At 41.9% G+C, this 19,060-nt stretch overlaps 4 protein-coding genes across 4 annotated transcripts; 1 reads left to right on the forward strand and 3 right to left on the reverse strand.

Annotated features, from left to right (window-relative positions):
- Positions 1-8,570: 8,570 nt before the first annotated feature.
- Positions 8,571-10,151, reverse strand: NECHADRAFT_42743 (uncharacterized protein; the record flags this gene model as incomplete). Its single annotated transcript, XM_003041040.1, has 1 exon — positions 8,571-10,151. One exon carries the CDS (start codon positions 10,149-10,151, stop codon positions 8,571-8,573), a length of 1,581 nt encoding a protein of 526 aa, XP_003041086.1.
- Positions 10,152-10,744: 593 nt separating this feature from the next.
- On the reverse strand, positions 10,745-11,738 carry NECHADRAFT_6075 (uncharacterized protein; the record flags this gene model as incomplete). Its single annotated transcript, XM_003041041.1, has 2 exons — positions 10,745-11,104; positions 11,154-11,738. Coding segments are annotated over 2 exons (945 nt in total), but the record flags the coding sequence as incomplete, so codon positions are not given.
- A 961-nt stretch (positions 11,739-12,699) lies between these two features.
- On the reverse strand, positions 12,700-14,058 carry NECHADRAFT_42708 (uncharacterized protein; the record flags this gene model as incomplete). The annotated part of the gene is made up of 1 exon (XM_003041042.1): positions 12,700-14,058. The coding sequence occupies one exon, from the start codon at positions 14,056-14,058 to the stop codon at positions 12,700-12,702; it is 1,359 nt and encodes a 452-aa protein (XP_003041088.1).
- Positions 14,059-15,720: 1,662 nt separating this feature from the next.
- NECHADRAFT_42774 (uncharacterized protein) lies at positions 15,721-16,731 on the forward strand (the record flags this gene model as incomplete). The annotated part of the gene is made up of 1 exon (XM_003041004.1): positions 15,721-16,731. The coding sequence occupies one exon, from the start codon at positions 15,721-15,723 to the stop codon at positions 16,729-16,731; it is 1,011 nt and encodes a 336-aa protein (XP_003041050.1).
- Between the last annotated feature and the right edge of the window lie 2,329 nt (positions 16,732-19,060).

The following is a 19,060-nucleotide window of genomic DNA, read 5'->3' on the forward strand; positions in this document are numbered from 1 at the left end:
TAATAAAGTCTATCATAATAGCTTCTTATAGTAGCTAAGGTATTAATAGGGGTTATAATTTATCGTAGGGCTTATAGCGTTATACCTTAGTTTTTGCGTAAAGGTTATATTAGCTAATAATTATTATAATAATTTTCTTTATATTAAGAAAGGTATATATTATCTTAACTTATTCTAAGGTTTTATTAATTCCTTAGTATCTATAGAGTTAATAACTATATATTTTATATATAAGATTATATTATAGTTCCTTTAGTACTTATTACTTATCTATTTTTTTATTACCTAAGAGTTACTTATTATACTCTAGGATTCTAATAAAGAGTAAATTACCTTATTCTATTATATAAATTATTCTAGTAATTTAATAGGGTATACTAGTAACTTTATCCTATTTATAGATAATAGGTTCTATCTCTAGGTAATACTTTATATATCGCTATATTTATTTTTTAATTTTTTCTTTAAATATATAATTATTATAGATATAGTTTATTTATTTCTATATAGGGTTATAGTTTTTATTATAGGGAAGTTAATTATAATAGTAATTAAAAATAAGTTTAAATACTTAGTTAGGGATAATAAGTATCCCTTAGTATATTAAGAGTCTATCTTTATTATATTAATATCCCTATGCATAGTCTATAAAGTTAATATTTTACTTTCTATAATTCTTAATAAGTTTAATATACTTTAATAATAATACTAGTCTTATATATTATTTAATATATATAATAATTTATTATTATAAATATCTTTTAATAGTAAAATATAATAGCTATTCCTTAGTTTAGATTTTTTTAGTATTAAGGTTAGGCCTCTAGCTAATAATATCTACTCGGCTATTTTTTAATCCCTTAATATAAATAATAATATAATCGAATTCTAAAAGGTATTTAATATATTATAATTATTATTTACTAAGTTCTTAGGTTATTATAAAATAAGAAATATTCTTATAATCTATATAAACCTTAATTTAGTATTAGCTTTCTAGGAGGTAATATTAAAATTCTTTAAATATATTAATAATTACTAAGAATTCTTTATTATAGATAGGGTAATTAAGTTTAGCTCTATATAGCTTATAGGAGTAGAATAAGATCGGGTATAATTATCTTTTATTATCTTATTATTTAATCTAGGCGCCTAAGGTAAAATCCGAGGTATTTATTTTAAGTTTAATTTATTAAGATAAATTAAATATCTTAAGTACTAGCTCGCTTAGGATAAGTTCTTTAATCTTATTAAGGGCATCTTTAGCCTTATTCCTAAATATAAAGGTTTTATTTTTCTTTATAAGTTCTATTAATAATATAGTAATCTTCCTAAATACTTTAAGAAACTTATAGTAATAATTAATAAATCCGAGGAAGGCTTATATTTCCTTAATATTTATTAGCTCCTTTTAGTCTCTAATTACTAAGACTTTCTTAGGGTCTATATATATCTCGTTATAAGAGATAATATGCCCAAGGAATTCTATTTCTAAGGCATAGAATTTATTTTTCTTAGGTTCTATTAATAAGTTAGCATTCTATAATATCTATAGTACCTTATAGATATATTCTATATATTCTTTTTTTATTTTAGAGAAAATAAAGATATTATCTAGGTAATATATAATAAATATATCTAAATATTCTTATAATATATTATTAATTATTTATTAGAATATAATAGGTATATTAATAAGTCTAAAAGGCATAATGAGGTACTTAAATAATCTATACTTAATATAAAAAGCGGTTTTCTATTTATATCTTTCCTTAATTTAAATAAGGTTATAGGCTCCTTTAAGGTCGAGTATAATAAAATATTTTATCTTAAAAAGTTAACGTATATGATAAGTGAGTGGATCAAACAAGTAAGTGGATCAAAAATCCTCACCCTTCTCAATTGAAAATTCTATAAAAACATAATAAATCATCTAATTAATTAAAACTAATCGCTATACTCTTCTTTAGATATTGTAATAACTATCTGACATGTTCTTGCATTATGACCCGTCTTGCCGCATCCTCCATAGCGCCTTTCCCTCGGTCGCCCCGACCCTCCTTGACTACTACGTCTCGACGATTCCCCCTCTGCCTGCCCATCCATATTCATCTGATTAATTGCTTCCCTTACTTCCCCCACTGTTATCACTCCTCCTTTCTGTAGTCGCCTCTGTTTTGCCCTCCGCCGCCGGCTTAGTGTCTTATTTGCCTGCTGAAGATCGCGGACCTCGGCCCTCAATAAGGCAAGCTTATATATAGTTGCCTTTGTTCCCTTAGAAAGCGACTTTAATGCTTCCAGTATTGACTCTGGCGAGCTACTATGATGCCTTTTGATTTGTCTATCGAGGTATTTAGATTGAGATTCGGCCTTAAGGACCGTCTTTGGCGTCTTTGAAACCCAAGTAGTAGAGAGCCCGGCCTCTTCCTTAGCCGGCGTCGGCGTCCGTAGCTGCATATTAAGCTTCGAAATCACACTTTCCGGATCAAGAGGAATAATGCTAGCCCCTCTAAAAGCTGCCTTGATGTTTTTCTCTGTTATGGTGGCCTGAAATGCTGCATAAAATGCTAGAAAGAACTCGGTCTTGGAAACGTGGGTTATAGAGCATCGCATTAGATGCTCGATTTCTTGACTATATGCCCTCTTGAGTAGGCTAAAGTACCCGACGTCGAGGGGCTGAAGCAGATGAGACGAATGAGGCGGCATAAAGAGCGTAATAATCTTGTTTGCCTGGTAATATTTCTTAAACTCGAGAGAGTGGTGACTTTCGTGGCCGTCGAGGATCAAAAGACGATAGCGGCTAACCGATCGCGTCTTAGTGTACCGGTTAAAGTGCTTTAGCTACTCTAGACCTAGCTCATTATCGGTCTAGCCATTGGGAGACGTTGCAATGGCCTAATCGTCCGGGAGGTTGCTGTCTCGGTACTAGTTGGCGAGGTGATACTGGCCTGCACCTATGATGAACGGCGGGATCGCCTAGCCTTCCGCATTGATGGCCTGGATGATAGTAATCCATTCCCGGCTTCTAGGCTGCACTAATTTCGGTCTTGCACGCCTTTCTGTGCCTGTGACGACTATTCCGTTTATAATAACGCCTATCATAAAGCCAACCTCATCGAAGTTGTAGATATCGGCTAGGTCGATACCGTATTTGGCGATTGTGTTCTCCATGAGCTTGAACCACTTTCGAATCTCGGTTGGATCTTTGTATTTGGCCCTCTAGTAGTCGTATCTATGAAAAAAGCGCGTCTTGAGCTTATCGTGTCGCTTGATGAAGTTGGAAGCCTAGCGCTTGCCGATGGGTGGTGCGTTCCGGTCGGCGAGCAGTCGGTTGGCCATTTCTTCCATACCACGCAGTCGTGGGGGAAACCCTCGCGAGTCCAGGTCTAGGATGAACTGAACTAAGATCTGTTCCTCTAGATCGGATAATTTGCGTGATTTGGGGGTGGTATCGCGCTGAGACTGAATGCCATTGTGTCGGCGCCATAGTGTACCATAACTAACTTTATAGGTCTTTGCAGCGCGTTTGAGACCTAGATTGGGGTTATTTTGATAGGCATGAAGTGCTAGAAGGATTCTTGCCTCATAATTTGTCTGTGATATGCTTGGTGGTGAAGAATCAATTGATTAAGTAGAGAGGGTGGAGGATGAGGGATTTTTGATCCACTCACTTGTTTGATCCACTCACTTATCATGTACGTTAATCCTTTAACTCGCTAATAAGAGGTAGTAATATGCGATCCTTAACTATAATAGTATTAAGTATTCTAAAATCGATATAAAGTTAAAGCTTTCTATTTTTTTTTAGTATAAATATAATAAGGTATTTAATAAGTAACTTACTTTCCTTAATATAGCCTTTCTATATTATATCTTTAATATATTCCTTTAATATTAGAAGTTATGTTTTATTAAGTAAGTAGAGTTTACTAAAGCTAGGTTACTTCCCGTTGATAAACTTAATTTTTAGGTTATATAAGGTATATTTTAGTAAACCTATCTCGAGTTCTTCTATAAAGAGTCTTTTATAGATTCTATATTTCTATAGTATACTCTTAAGTTATTTCTCTTTTAAGCTATCCCCTTTTAGTTTCTTAAGGTCTTTCTCAAGTATATAGAACTATTATATAATTTATATAATTATTTTTTATTATTATTATTTCTATTTATTATAGTATTTATATTTTATCTCTATAGGTAGAGAGGTATCTTATATTTATCTCTTCCTAATTTCTCTATTATTAATAAAAGTTTAAGATCTTTAATCTAAGTTATTATTTAATATAAAAGATATCTTAGTATTATAAGAGATTATCTAGCTAATTCTCTAGTTAAAATATAGGTTAAAGTATTATAACTATAGGTACCTAAGCATAAGATTATAGCTCTAATTTAATATAATATTAAATAAGATTTCTTAGTTTTTTCTTTTAATAAAAACCTTAAGGTAATTAATCTTATAATTAATAATTCTATTATTATAATCGAAAGGTATTCCTTCGAGGTTATATACTATATAGGGCTTATATTTATGCCTCTATAGTAGCTTAAGCCTATTTACTATTATTAGGTTAAAGTAATTCCGCTTAGCTCTATTATCTACTAAAGTATTTAATTATTCTCCCTTAACTTATACTTTTAACTCTAGGTATTATTACTTATATCCTCTATTTATAGAGTATAAGGCCTTCCGGGGTAGTTTATTCCCTTATTTATCTATCTATTGCCCTATATTAGATAAAGTATTTAGTTTTTTAACCTATAGAAAGCATAGCTATAATAATTATATTTATATTCGCTCTTATTATATACTTTATAATTATAGTCATCGATCTAGCTATATAGATACTCTTAGTAGCTTTTTTCTTCTTAGGCTCCTAGGTTTTCTTATTCTTACTAGCTAATTTATTTCTATTAGTCTTTAATCTTATAGGTAACCCATTTTTATTCTTAAATAGTATAATAGAGGTTATTATTATATTATATATAGGCTACGCTAATAGATTTATACTAATAGAAAATTTGATATCCTTTTATCTCGTATTATAGGTATAAGTTTTTATTAGGTTAATATAATAATATAATAAGAAAATAATCTTACTCTTATTTTTCCTTCTAATAGGTCTTATATTAGTATTACTAATAGGATATCTATAAGATATTAGTATATTCTTAGTATATTAGGTATATTTATATATTATCTCGTAGGTTAAAAGGTATTTCTAGATATCTAGGGTTTTCTATTAATTTTCTATAATAGGCGCAAATATAGATTTCTTATTTATTAGCGGTATTTATATATTCTTATGCTATCTAGATATATTATTCCCATATATTATTCTAATATCGGTTATTATCTTAGTTATATAATCATAGGTAGGGATCTTCCTCCCATAGTTTTTTATTAGTTTTCTATATTCCTTTTCTTACTTATATAAGTTTTTCTTATTAGTACTCCTAAGGGTTTATAGTATTTGCGATTTATGCCTAGGTTAAACTACTACTTATTATTTTTATAATCTAGTTATTATATAGTAATCTATTATATTAATTTACCTTCTATTATTTATAGATCTTATTATATTCTTATAATACCTCGACTTAGTATTAGGGGCATAATATATAATTGTATTATATAGGGTTATTCTACTAATAGTCCCTTTGATAGACTATGGCGGGTATCTAGGATTTGCTATTCCTATTATACCCTATGACCTATTTCTTATAGTCGAACCCTTCTGTGGTGGCTTCCTAGTAATCGGCTTATTCCTTCGGGGCCTAAGGCGGTGGCGTTTAGTTATCCTTTATCTTAATAGACTTCTTATGTTAGGTAACCACGATAGTTTTTATATTAAGATCCTTATTTAGTTTACTAGTTAATTCGGGTAATAGTTTCTATCTTAACCTATCTATAAGATAGAGCTATTCTATCTTCGAAGGTTTTATCATAGTATACTATAGCTTTAGCTAGGGGTAATTATTATGCCTAAATTATTCCTTAGTGAGGTATACCTAGCCATAGGGTATAGTAACTTCTCTTAGTTCTAGACCGGTATTATTATACCTAGTCTAGGCTATGCTAAGTATCTTAGTTATCCGAAGAGCTATCTATAATTTATTATTAGCTTATATAAATCTTACTTATTTTTTACCTTCGGGGAGCCGCTATTACTATAGCTAATAGTAACCCTCCTTAATATCTCGCTACTTCTTATAGTAGATCTTCTTAGTATAATTTATCTTATAGTAATATTAGCATTTAAGCCTATAGTAGTCGTATTTCTTCTATTAGGTTATTCTAAGTTTTATAGGTCCTATATAGGTTCTATAGGATATATTAGCTTATTAGGATTACCCCTAGTTAATATTAAATCGAGGTTTCTAATAGTTTTCTTTATTATTATAGGGGTTCTAGAGTTTTTTCTAAGAGAATTATTAATTATTGATCTTAATTACTTAGCTAATATAATTAATAAGGTTATTAGGCTAGTTTTTCTTATAGAGTTTAGCCTATATTTCTTTCTTAAGTTTATTAAAGAAAAAGGATATTAGGGGTTCTTAGTCCTAATTAAGCTTTAAGGTAAGCTAGAGGTACTTAGTGCTATATTCTAATATAGAGCGAGTTTATTAGAGTACCTTAATTTCTTTTTCTACCTAGGCCTTTTTATTTATTATTCTAAAGGCTTATTAGAGCGCGGCTTTAAAGGCTTTAAAGCTAAAGTAGAGGTTTATAGTTTAAGGCGAATATTTATTAAGTAATTTAATAAGGTATTCCTTTATAATAGGTTTAAATTAGGCTATAGTATACTTAGTAAGATGCCCTATAGTATACTAAACCTTACTTAATGCCATAGTAAATTATATAGGGTAATAGAGTATAAATACGCGTAGTTATATAAGGAATATTAGTAGCTTATATGCGGTATTATTAAACTTCTCTAGTTATTCTAGCTTTAGGATTTCCTTAATATCCTTACCCTTTATAGCGGTAATTACTATATAATTAATATTCTAGATATTCTTATAGTATTATTAATTTTAAACTTACTAAGTAATAGCTATGCGGTCAATAAGTCCTCTAAGTTCCTTTATTTCAGTAATTATAATAGTAACTTAGGCATAGAGTTACTTAATTTCTTTATTATCGCTATCTATTTCTTCGTCGCTATTAGGGTTAGCCTAAGCTAATACGATAGGGGTAAGTAGGTGGTTAGTAGGTAGAACCTACTAGTGGTTATTACTAGGAGTAGCCTAAGTAGCTATTATGTTTAATATTATTTAAGGTAATATGAGTAATCCTCTAAATAAGAGCTATTAATATATAATAAGAGGGTATTTCCTAAGGGATAAACTAATTATATTGGTTTATATTAGTAAAGGAGAATATTATATAACCTTAAAGGATAATATAATATTATATCTAGTAATATACTTAAGGTATTAAGTATAACTAAGTTATATTAATAGCTAAGGTAGCTATTATATAAGAAAGTATAATAAATATATTTTATATACTTTAAGTATTAATTATAATTACTCTGCCTATTAACCCTAATTAGGGTAATTATATAAGTAATTAGAGTGATTAGTAAGGTAATTACTGTGATTATTTAGTAGTAAGGGTAATCGCTTATTTAATTAATAAGGAATTATAGGGTCCCGCTTATGCACGTAATAGTTGTATATCAGGCCGTAATAACTTAGTTATACTTAATACCTTTAAGTATATTACTAGATATAATATTATATTAACCTTTAAGGCTATATAATATAATCTAGTGCTAATATAAACTAATATAACCGGTTTATCCCTTGGGAAGTATCCTCTCGTTATAGACGATAGTACATGGGTATTTGGAACCTATGTGGCTAGGAGAACATGATTTGATGGAAATGGATGTATATGAAGATACCTTGACGTGTAGCATGAGGATCACTTGGATTGATCTTATTATTCTAGTTATTTTTAATGCCTTATCTTTTACTTTAGTTTCTTGTTTTTGCAAGTGCTTACTAGGATTAATACTATTTGCCCCTTTTCACATCTTTGTCTGTCTGGGTATTATCCTCTATAGCCCTCTTTCATAGACTCGGCTTCACACTTTATCATAATCCTTCAGCTGTCTGCTCTGTCCTTTAGTACCTGCTCTTTAAGGTTTAAATAACCCCCAAGTGGTCTGCATAGGCAACCTTGCCGCTTAGTCTCCGAGCACCTATACTGCCGGATTTCCTAATGCGTGTCCAGACTAGCATATAGGCTAGAAGCTTAACCCATAGCCTAAATGAACTCTCTAGCCCCTCTATTAGTATCTTAATAAGATATATTATATAGCTAATCTTATTAAATTAGGTCTTATATAATATCTCTAGGATTAGTTATATATTATTAGCTATTAAATACTTTTAATTATATTAGTTATCTTACTAGCCTCCTTTAAGCTTTAAGTTTATAGATTCTTAAGCAACTACTCGCTTATCCACTTCTTAAGGACAGCTAAGACAGAATAATAGATCTAAATATATCTATAAACTGATTTCCCCAGTGAGAGAAGGTTATTGCATAGCACACCCTATACACAAACAAATGACGAGGGGACTGTTGGGTCCCCGCCCACATAATGCTGAACCTGTGGGTACATGCAGATATTCCTCTCCACCATGTTACCATGCCCGTCAGCACCGACAGCCCGCAGAGACGTAGGTTCTATTCCCCTCTCCACCCAGTCGACCATGAAGTCCACTGACATGGGCGGTGTTGGCCCGCAGCCGAAGCAGTGACCAGCCCCTGGCGCCAAGAACAGTCGGTAATAATTCTGGGCCTCGGAATCATGCCTCAAGACGCGGTCATAGTAGTCGGTGCTTCCGTTGACGGGAATAGCCGGGTCCACCATCCCGTGCCAGTTGACCATCTTGCCGCCGTTCCTCTTGAAGGCGGACAGGTCCGGATCAGACGTGCCGATGACGGACTCATACTCATTAATCGAGGCGTGTATAAGCTCGTCCCATTCTTCATGAGCGATTTTACTCATATCAAAGGCAGGGTCCTTCACGACCCAGTATCGAGCCCAGACGTCGGAGATGGGGAAGCCAGCCCCTGTGCAGCCGCCATCTTGGGCACACTGAGTAAGAAGTGGACCGATGCCTGGTCGAGTCATGATGGTGCCCTTGCTGAATCCATACCACTGGAACTCTCCTTTAGAGCTCCGAGGCCCATCCCATGTTGCGGCGACCAACTCGGCAGCCGCAGGCGAAATGGCGGTCTCAACGCCGTCGCAATCCACCTTGCTTCCAACAACGGTGTGGGGATCAAAGTCGCAGAGCCCTGGTTTGGATATGATACCATCCACTAGGCCGTCCAACTTGTCGCACGCAGACAAAGCAGCAGCCGTGATGGCTTCGAATTCGCAAGACCGTGGATAAATTTGCATCTGGTCCATGAGGAATTTGGGCCAGATGTTTGCCCATAGAAACTTGGCCCAGTTTATGGCAGGGTACAGCGCCACGATGCCGTCATAGTCCTTTGGATATCGTTGGGCAAGCATGTGCCCCTGCCTTCCACCGGTAGATCCTCCGTGGAAGTACGAATACGCGGGAGGCGCTCCATAGAACGCCTCCGTGACAGCCTTTCCAATAGTCGCGGTATCGTGCAGTGCAAGTGAGGCAAAGTCCACCAGCAAAGGCCAGTTCACAGTTCCAGGGCTAGTCAAGGCCCAAGAACTGTTGTAAGAGCCAGTCTCAGCAACGTCGGAAGAGTGCCCGCCATCGGTGGTAGACACGACAAACCCGGATGACATGAAAGGCAGCATCATGTACTCAGAAAAGATGCCTCCGGTGACGAAGCCCCCTCCTCCAATCCCCAGAAACCTGGAGTTCCAATTGTCAAGGGGCAGCAATGTGTTGACGTGGATCGTATCACCCCAGCCAGGGTGCGTGTAAGTGACGGAGACGTTGCAAAAGTTGAGGCCAGGAATAGGGTCGGTAGGTGGCAGCCCTGGGAATGGATCGGGGGCATAGGTGTAATTCCGACGCTCATGGGCGCTGACTGAGAGTACACTTACTCCTTGAATATTGGGGAGCGAGAGTCCGAGCGGGCTGCATCTGGGGTGCGATGGTAGCTGTGTTTGGGAGAGCCACTGGTTGGCCCAGCCCATAGGGCTCAAGGTATCCCAACCGAACTGGAGCATGTTTTCGGAGTGTTTCTTGAGTGGTGAATTTGAAAGTAAGAGACAGCGAATGGAGAGATGAGAGTGAAGCTAGGCCGGGCCTTACAATCCTTAAAAGCACTTGACGTGGGTGTTCCAACTCCCACCCAGATTGCTTCATCCGAGTGCAGACCTCCTTGGCAACGGCTTTCCAACGTAGCTGCCCCTCTCTCTCTTCCGCTCCAACGGATGCAGCACGGTGTCGGTTGCTGTCGGCTCGTAGTTGCGGTAGATGGCAACCAGAATGACGGGGTGATTTAAGACCCCGAGCGCTAGGCTACCTAAAGCGTCCCCAACAACCTGGCCTAGTTACTACACAGCCTGGGCCAAAGTGACTGCTTTACCCATACCGGGGTATGACCTATCCCCGAGTTCCAAGACAGGAGCAGTGGGCATGGCTGGAAATGGGGCGTTTAAGTGAATCTCTGTCGATATCTCAACAGTATGGATAAACGTAGAGTAAAAGGCTTCACTTCTAGAAATTCTACTACGGCATTTTTAGATATAATCTAAATCTACCGCACCCAGGTACTTTAATGTCGAATTCTAACGAGAGGGGCTAGATGGGGATATTTCTTCCCAAAGCTTGAGCTTAGCGACCAGCTTTCCTCAGTGCATGCAATACGCTCAAATTTTGGATTCAGGACCGTATTACGCCAGCTATCCGTGATCAAGAAACTCTCTGAAACGGGCCAATCCAAAGCCAAGTATCGTCCAAAATCAGCATCAAAATCCTCTCGTATGCAGGCAATGTCGACCAAGCCGAGCACCATGGCATCCCTCAGGCGAGGGAACTGCACAAAGTCGATGTACAGGGCATGGGGAATCTTGTCCTGGAATTCTGTTGAACGGAGCCATTCGGGGACGTCATTGTACGTCTTCATGGAAGGGAAGAACCGGTACTATGAGTTTGTCAACCACTGATGAACGAGTCATGTTAAGGGTGTTTACCCGAAGAATGCGATAGGCGAGGATGTAGACTGCACATAGGAGAACCATATTGTCCATGCTTGGTCTTCTCATCAGCTTGTACAAAATCTCGGACACTGGGTCTCCTGGGTCTCTGAGAAACAACAGATCTGCAATGTCGGGAGTGGCAGGAATTGGCGGGATAGGAGTGGGGTTACTGTTGAGCGTCATCAGACTGTCAAAGACAGTCTGCTCGAAGCAATCGGAATACGACTTGTGTGTCTTCGGGTTGCAGTAGCACCCTATCACCGGCTGTTTGATCTCTTGGGCAGATGGGGATGGTGCAGCCCCTGGGCCTGGTTCCATCGACACCGGGTGTTGGACTTGACCGGAATGAGGACTCCCAGGTCTGAGTGGAACAGGGTTAATGTTACAAGCATCTCGGCTTGATCCAACTCGCATGACCTGAATAACGCCGCGAAGACGCTCAATCTCGTTACGCGCATCGTGGATGTCTTTTTCGCTCTGCCGAACAAAGGCCTTCTGCTTCTCGCGTTTCTGCCTCTGGGATATCTTGTCCAATACTCTTTTCCTTTCAAGTTGTCTGGACGTCCTTCTCCTTGTCTTTGCCGAAGCGGTATCGGCCGATAGTTGAGTCATCTTGATGGAAAGGGAATGTCGCCGTTGCCATAGGGGGTGTGGGTAATCGTATTGCTGGCGACTGTCGGGTAGGATGAAGGCCCAGAAATACGATGAGAGTTCCGAGGCTGGACGACGTCGTCCAAGCCGGGCCCGGGGAGTTGGAAACCCCCGAAGGTGCGGGGGTCTAACTCTGATGCCACCGGCACAAAATGATTGGACACCAATTCAGTTTGTTTTCAGGCTCCAAGCCACCGACTTTCCGCGATGGACAGGGGAAAGAGGCGCAAGAACTCGGATGTACTCATCTACTGGTCGCAAGGGCAAAGACAGGTCCAACTGTGTTACGACTATAGTACCTTTCGCTTACTGTGTCATTGGGCTTTACAAGGCCTCAATGTCTCATAAATTCCCTGGCCGCTAATATCAATATCCCATTGAATTCACTAGCCCCTTTTGTCTAGACCCAAATCCCTATCCCGAGACAGTCCTTCAACAGTATCTCCCTCTGGAAACGGACAGGGTAGTTTACCGTGCTCGTGGCTGTTGTGGTCCATGGTATCTTTCAGAGACGTCATTGAGACCAGCAAAGACCAGGGCAGTACATGGCAGAGCCACGACGCTGTTAAATGGGCCATTACGGCGCCGCATCGTAAAAGAAACGGGCATCGGTACTTTCAAAGATTGGCTAGCAATCACAGCCTATTTCAGTAATGGACTAAGGGGATGTTATAAATCAGTTACTAGATAGCTATTGTCCCCCCTCTTTCCACCTTGATGTTGTTTCATCTAGGACTAATGAGGAATTCGAATCTCACATCCCCCCTGGCAACAAGCAGTGTCCGGAAAAGCGGCCGCTGAATGACTGCAAGAATGATAGCCTTGGCTCCAAAAATGAGAGTTAAATCTTCAACACTGAAAACATGGCTCCCTGGTTCTTACGGGCGAATTACTTTGACACCTCGGCCCTCTTCTGCTGAATAACCTTGTTGTAACGCTCTACCACTGGTGCGGTAACCTCGTCGGTGAAGTATTCCGCTGTGGAGGTGAAGAACCAGCTCCCGATGATTGAGATGACGCAGAAAGCAATCAAAGTGAACCAAATGTAGGTAAAGGACTCTGCATACGCCGACCTCGATGCTTTGGTGACGGCCTCAAGGACTGCTTCAGTGGCTCCCGGTACTGCACCCAGCGCCTCCCTGCTCTGAGAGCTGATGGCTGACAGCAGCCTGGGGAGGCTGGATTCTGGGAGGTCCGCAGAGATGGCCGCCCCCGAGACGGCTGGAGGTAGGAAGTCCTTGACTTTGGCATTAAAGATTTGGCCATACATAGTTGTGGCGATGGCGCCGCCAAGAAAACCTGCCGCGGTGCTGATGCATACAGCAGTAGCGATGGATTCGTCTGGGGAGGCTAAGCCGGCGATGATGGTGAGGACCGCAGCTTCGGACCCAATCGCAAGACCCATGAACGCCGATGGGAAGAACCAGACGGCGAACTCGACACCTGGTTTCACCAGCATCATCAAGCCAGCACCGAGAAGCAACATGGCAAGAAGGCCCATGGTGATCCAACGGACCTCTTTGAGATAGCGTAGGAGGATAGCGGCCAGCAGTGAGCCTAGAACAGTTGAGATGTTCAGAGGCAACTGCCAAACTGCCGTTACGAGTCCACCGGTACCAAAGACGTACACTGCCATCTGGGGTAAGAAGGCTTGACATCCATAGAGGGCAAGACCGCCAGAAACGCGTATAATCAACCCGACGTTATAGTTCCGGTCTTTGAAGACAGCGTGGGGCAGAATCCCGGTCGATGTTCCTTTCCATTCCCATAGCCCAAACATGACCAGGAGAAGAGCCCCGGGTATCATTGTTCCCAGGACAATCTCCGACGTCCATTCATACGGGTTGTCGCCGTAGTTGATGCCCACAAGGAACAATGTCAGGCCAGAGCATGCCAGAACCACGCCAAGCCAGTCAATCTTCAAGAGGCGTTGCTTGAAACTGAAGCCTTCGGGGTTCGGGCGAGGCATGGGACGATAGAAGAGTGCGAGGGCGATGAACGATAAGGCATAGAGGCCACCTCCGATATAGAAGCCAACACGCCACCCGTCCAAGGCCCCCCCAATGGCCCTCTGAATGAACACACCTTCGAGGATGGGTGCCCCGATAAATGACCCAGCGCTGAAGACGGCTGCAAAGGCGGTAGCGATGGGTCGATGCTTCTTTGGGACGATTTCTTGAATCAGAGGATTGGAAAGGAGGTCACAGCCGATACCAAGACCGTTGAGAACCTGGCCGCCGATAACCATGCTGAGGGTATTGGCAAGTCCACTGATGAGCATACCAACGCCGCCGAATACACAGCCCGCGAGAAGAAATGAGCGACGGTCGAAAACATCCGACATGTTCCCAATAATGGCAACCGTCACGGCGCTGGTAACCGAGGAGGATGTGGCGATCCAATTCGAAATACCGGCGTCTTCAGGGAACCGAGCGGCGATGAAGGCGATCGCACTGGCTGGGACGGATGTGGCCCAGCTACCCATAAAGATGATCATGTAGAGGGTAGAAAGGTTGGCCAGTACGTCGAAACTCCACGCGAAGTTGTTGGAGTCCACGTCTTCGATACCAGGGGATTCCTGTCGAGGGCTGTGCTCGAAGCCGCCGTTCTCATGGTACTCGACCGTCAAGTCCGTATTCTTTTCGTCTGCATGGCTCGTCATGATCAACACCAGGTGGGAGTTCTCTTGAACGTGGAAAGAAGGGTGGTGAATCACAAAGAGAGGTCGGCTCCCTGCAAGTGTTGTGTGGGAAAGACGAGAGAGGAGGGCGTGCGAACCACGATGGCTCTATATGGTGTTTGATCTCTGGCGGAGTATTTTACGAGTATTTTAAGAGTAATAGGATGATGCAGTAGCTGGAGAATAGAGGTAGTATCAGAATGATGCAGGTACTCTTTGACATGGCACGGGAAACAGAGTGCTTAAATAAAGGGAACTCATGACACATCTACGATTCCGACAGCAACACTGGAGGCTGAAAGACTTTGCAATCAATAGTTACCCAGCTGAACAAAACACATTACGATACAATTGGCCAACTAACGCGACCCTTGGACTTCCCCGCTTTCCCCAGATTCTTCGAGGCCCTCCCCGCAAGATCTTAACAAATAAGCTACAACTCGCTCGATCCCATTGAATGGACCGCGTTCAACTCACTTGCCGACCAAGGTACCGTAGATTCCTCGGATGTTGATCCGAGGACCTTCGATGCCCTTGATTCCATATGTCCGAGAAAACGCCCTGTATCCGGAGATCTGGACGCCAACACTATTCAGCGCTGCGGTGCGTCATGTCGTAAGCATAGCCTTGTACAAACTAAAGTCTGTCGACGTCTACAGAATCGTGGCTGGTTCGAACGCTAATGCACTGGACGACTCGTCCAGATCGCCGAGCTAGAACCTATCGGGGATGGTTACAGGATAGAACTTCAAAGCGGGTCAGCAGGCTCCATGCGAGTCGTACATGCAGGGGTTGCCTTTGTAACACAGGCTTCCAATCTTGTCCAGTGGTGGCTGAGAGATCATGGTTTACTCGGCAGATGTGGTCGGCTGCCATGCATTCTGTTGAGCTTGGCTGACGTTGGGACTGAATGACTATGCGGAGAGACGTCCAGCAACAAACGCGCACGACCTCTATGCCCTTTTGGAATCTAATCAACTACGCTCAGCTCTCTCTTCGGCCACCTTGTGCTCCCCGAGACCGATATCGAGGGTCCCGAGGCTACCCTTCCTCTGCTCAATTGTTCGCATCGATGGGACCCGAATGGTTACCGATCCAGCTGGCCAGCGTACGAAGAGGCATGTACCTATAAGAAGAGGGAACATCCCAAGTCCCAAAAACCCCGTCAAACATCTTAAACTACTCCTCATTCCAGAATCATCTCTTGACCATCACGCCAAACCGCCAATCATGTCTCAAAACCACCATTCAGCCAACCTTGTTGAAGATTTGGCCGTGCTTCGACCTCCATATGACCCTTTGCTTGTACCAGCAGTTGAGACCAGCAAGAAGTCACTGCCTGATATTCTTGAGCTTGAGTCCTTGCGCAACCTCAGCGGCGGGTTCGAACTCGCCAAGATCCTTGAAGACTTCCCGAGCCTCGATCATGCCGAGTATTCTGTTCCCGGTCTGAACCAGGGCGACCCAGAGGTCGTACTATCCATTCTCAGACCCAAAGACCCAAGCAACAAGCTGCTTCCAGCCTTCTACCATATCCATGGCGGTGGTCAGGTGGCAGGCAACCGATTCTCGGCATTGGGGGTGGTCATGGAATACTTGGCCGGTATCGAGACTGTCTTCATTTCGGTTGAATACCGACTTGCGCCTGAACATCGTGCCCCAGCTGCCCTCCACGATGCCTACGCCGGTCTCTTGTGGGTTGCCGAGCATACAGCCGACCTTGGCATCGATGGCTCCAAGATGATCGTTTGTGGCGGTTCTGGCGGGGCGCCAATTGCTGCTGGTACAACGATGCTATGCAGAAATAAAGAGAAACCGTTTCCGGGCGCATTGATGCTTCTGACGCCAATGCTGGACGACCGCGTTGATACTGTATCGTCAAAGCAGTTTGAAAAGGGTGCACCGTGGTGTGGCATAACAAATCGCATGGCCTGGGACCACGTGTTGGGTTCTGAACGTGCTGGTCCAAGAGTTAGCGAGTTAATTGCTCCAGCTCGCGCAACTGATTTGACCGGACTGCCACCTACCTTTGTCGACGCAGGTGCTTGTGAGGTCTTTCGTGACGAGGCTGTCAGGTTTGCGTTGAAACTTTGGGAATGCGGTGTGTCAGCGGAGCTTCACGTATGGCCTGGGGCATACCATGGATTCGACATGCTAGGGGAGACTGCACCAGTTGCCGTGGCTGCGAGAAGCGCAAAGCTCTCTTGGATAAAGAGAGTTGTTGCATCTTGGGACGCGTAAAGACGAGTTGCATGTGTGTCTTGGCTTCTTGTTAAGGAGTTGTAGAGATAAAGCAATGCTATTATTATATTGACCATTCAGAATGGGTCTGATGATGCATTACACGCTTTCCGTCTTTTTTGTGAGGTCATTGGGCTTGTTTGAAGTATCTATGCCGTGTAAATCTCTGATGTCGGGCATCAGTACAATGAGTCTCAGGAATGGGGAACGAGAACAAAAAGGTACGCCATGAAGAACATTCCGAAAGCACATGTTTGTGGAGTTAAACCCGTCTCCGTCGTGCGATGTACAATGTGCTTTGTGTTGTGAGACATGAGTTGGCGAAACGGATCTATCCTTGAAACTACGCCGTCTATGGATACATAATCTCCGTCAATCCTGGGCTCATCCTCCATCGCATAACAACCGGTGTCGCGTTGATTTTATGCTCTGCATCGTGTACAGGCGAAATCTAGACCGACTCCCCTGAGGCCCCGGACTCTGCTAAGCGATCGTATAACTATCGCTCTCGTTCTCGTTCTCGCCATGACGACAGGTCTGCAAATAAAATTAAGCTGGGACGGTTGCCTATGGAAATCGCGCTAGTAATATCCTACATAATCGTCTTCTCGGGAGTTGCGGCTATCCGGGTCGGTTATATAATGGAACATCGGTCTATCTTCCACCTGATCATGGTCCACTTCACACCTGGCTATGGACTCAGGGGTTGACGACCTCATTCTTACATCATCCGCGTCGAATCACACGATCTTCGGGCTCAGTTAACCCATCAAGGGCCGGGCTGCAACTATAATAAAGAACAGATCTTAAACACAATATAACATCATGACCCGATGTTAACACAGTGGCCTAGTTAAACTTCTGCAGCAGCAGAAGAGTCATACCTAGCTACATCATCATAAAAGTCTAATCTCTCACGGGTATTTTAACTGCTCTGACCTCCGTAAGGTTTTTAAGTCGTTGAGTCACAGGAGTGACTCAAGGGGAAGGAAGAAGGTTTCGGTCGTGAAGATGGAAAGGTTTGGGTGGTGGAGGAGTACGGGCTTAGTTAGAGCTTAAATGCAACATCTCGGCGAATTGCCAAACTTGTTGGTTGGCGCACACATCATCTTTGAACACAATGTCGAATCACACGATGGTCCTCAAGGCCCATGTCACCCCGTTGATGATATATCTCCCAAGTTTCGTCACAATCTAGATGTTGTCTATAACCCGGCAGACGACAAGTACCTATCGTACGCTATAGGCATCGATTATGAGAAGTAGTACACAAAGTGCGAGAGCATCAGCTACACGAGATGACCAAACAACATCTCCGTCTCCACGGAAGATAACATTCGCGGTCCTTGATCCCCCTTTGACGTGGTCGTCAACAGTGACCGCCCAGCTGGCATACATGTAACAAACCCCTCGGTTTTTCCCCTTTGGACGCCTAAAAAACCCCAAGAGCGAGATCGTCCTCGGCATGAAAGACTACTCCATCTTTAAAGCCAAGTCGTGGGATTGAAACCTCAAATAACAAGCAACTTGGAACGTAGCAGAGTGGGAGAACCCTTGGTGGACCGAAGATCCCTTCTTTTGGCGTGACAAGCGTGGAAACTGGCACTCGATCAACCACTGGCCGGTATACTACGTCGAGCACGATGGGCAGCAGTGGCCGCGAGTTGTCTCTCATCTCTTTGCTCGCAAGCTAACAGTGACCTTGGCATTTCAAGCTCCAGGAGGCGTTTAGTTCCAACGTCACGTTTACTTATGGCTCGTGGCAGGTGTTTAAACGCAGGGAGAAACCCAACTTATTCTTTAGTGACGATGGAGAGATGACGACTCTGTACATGATGAATAGTGTTCAAGAGATGAATCAGACGGGGCGGCGTTCACGCTAGTTCAGCCGATTGGGAAGAAATGGAAGAAGTTTGAAGAGAGTCTGGGCTTTGGCAAGGGTACCAGCTGAAGTTTGCCAGATAGTGATATCATTCTTTGTTCTCAACGGCCAGTTTCATCTGTGTTATGTCCTCTTTCAAATAGATGCTGTCGTAAACCGACATTTCGAACACCCAAGCAAGACTTTAGTAGGTATTGGAGCCTTGAGACCATGTACTTACCCGCGATCAACGCTTTGAACGTTTGTCATCCTTTCCATTGCGATTCGCAAGCTCAAAGAATATTCCTATATTTTCAAAAAGAGCCTTCACGGTTAGCCGCAGCAGGATGCTGGTACCAGAACAAAGGCTGATACTCCATAAACGGTGTGCCACGGTTGTGACTTATTACCCAGACTCTATTTAAGACTCATTCGCCCGCCGATTGAGTCCCTGTCGCACGAACTCCC

This window comes from Fusarium vanettenii (assembly GCF_000151355.1).
Source record: "Fusarium vanettenii 77-13-4 chromosome 6 genomic scaffold NECHAsca_53_chr6_3_0, whole genome shotgun sequence".
Taxonomy (NCBI): domain Eukaryota; kingdom Fungi; phylum Ascomycota; class Sordariomycetes; order Hypocreales; family Nectriaceae; genus Fusarium; species Fusarium vanettenii.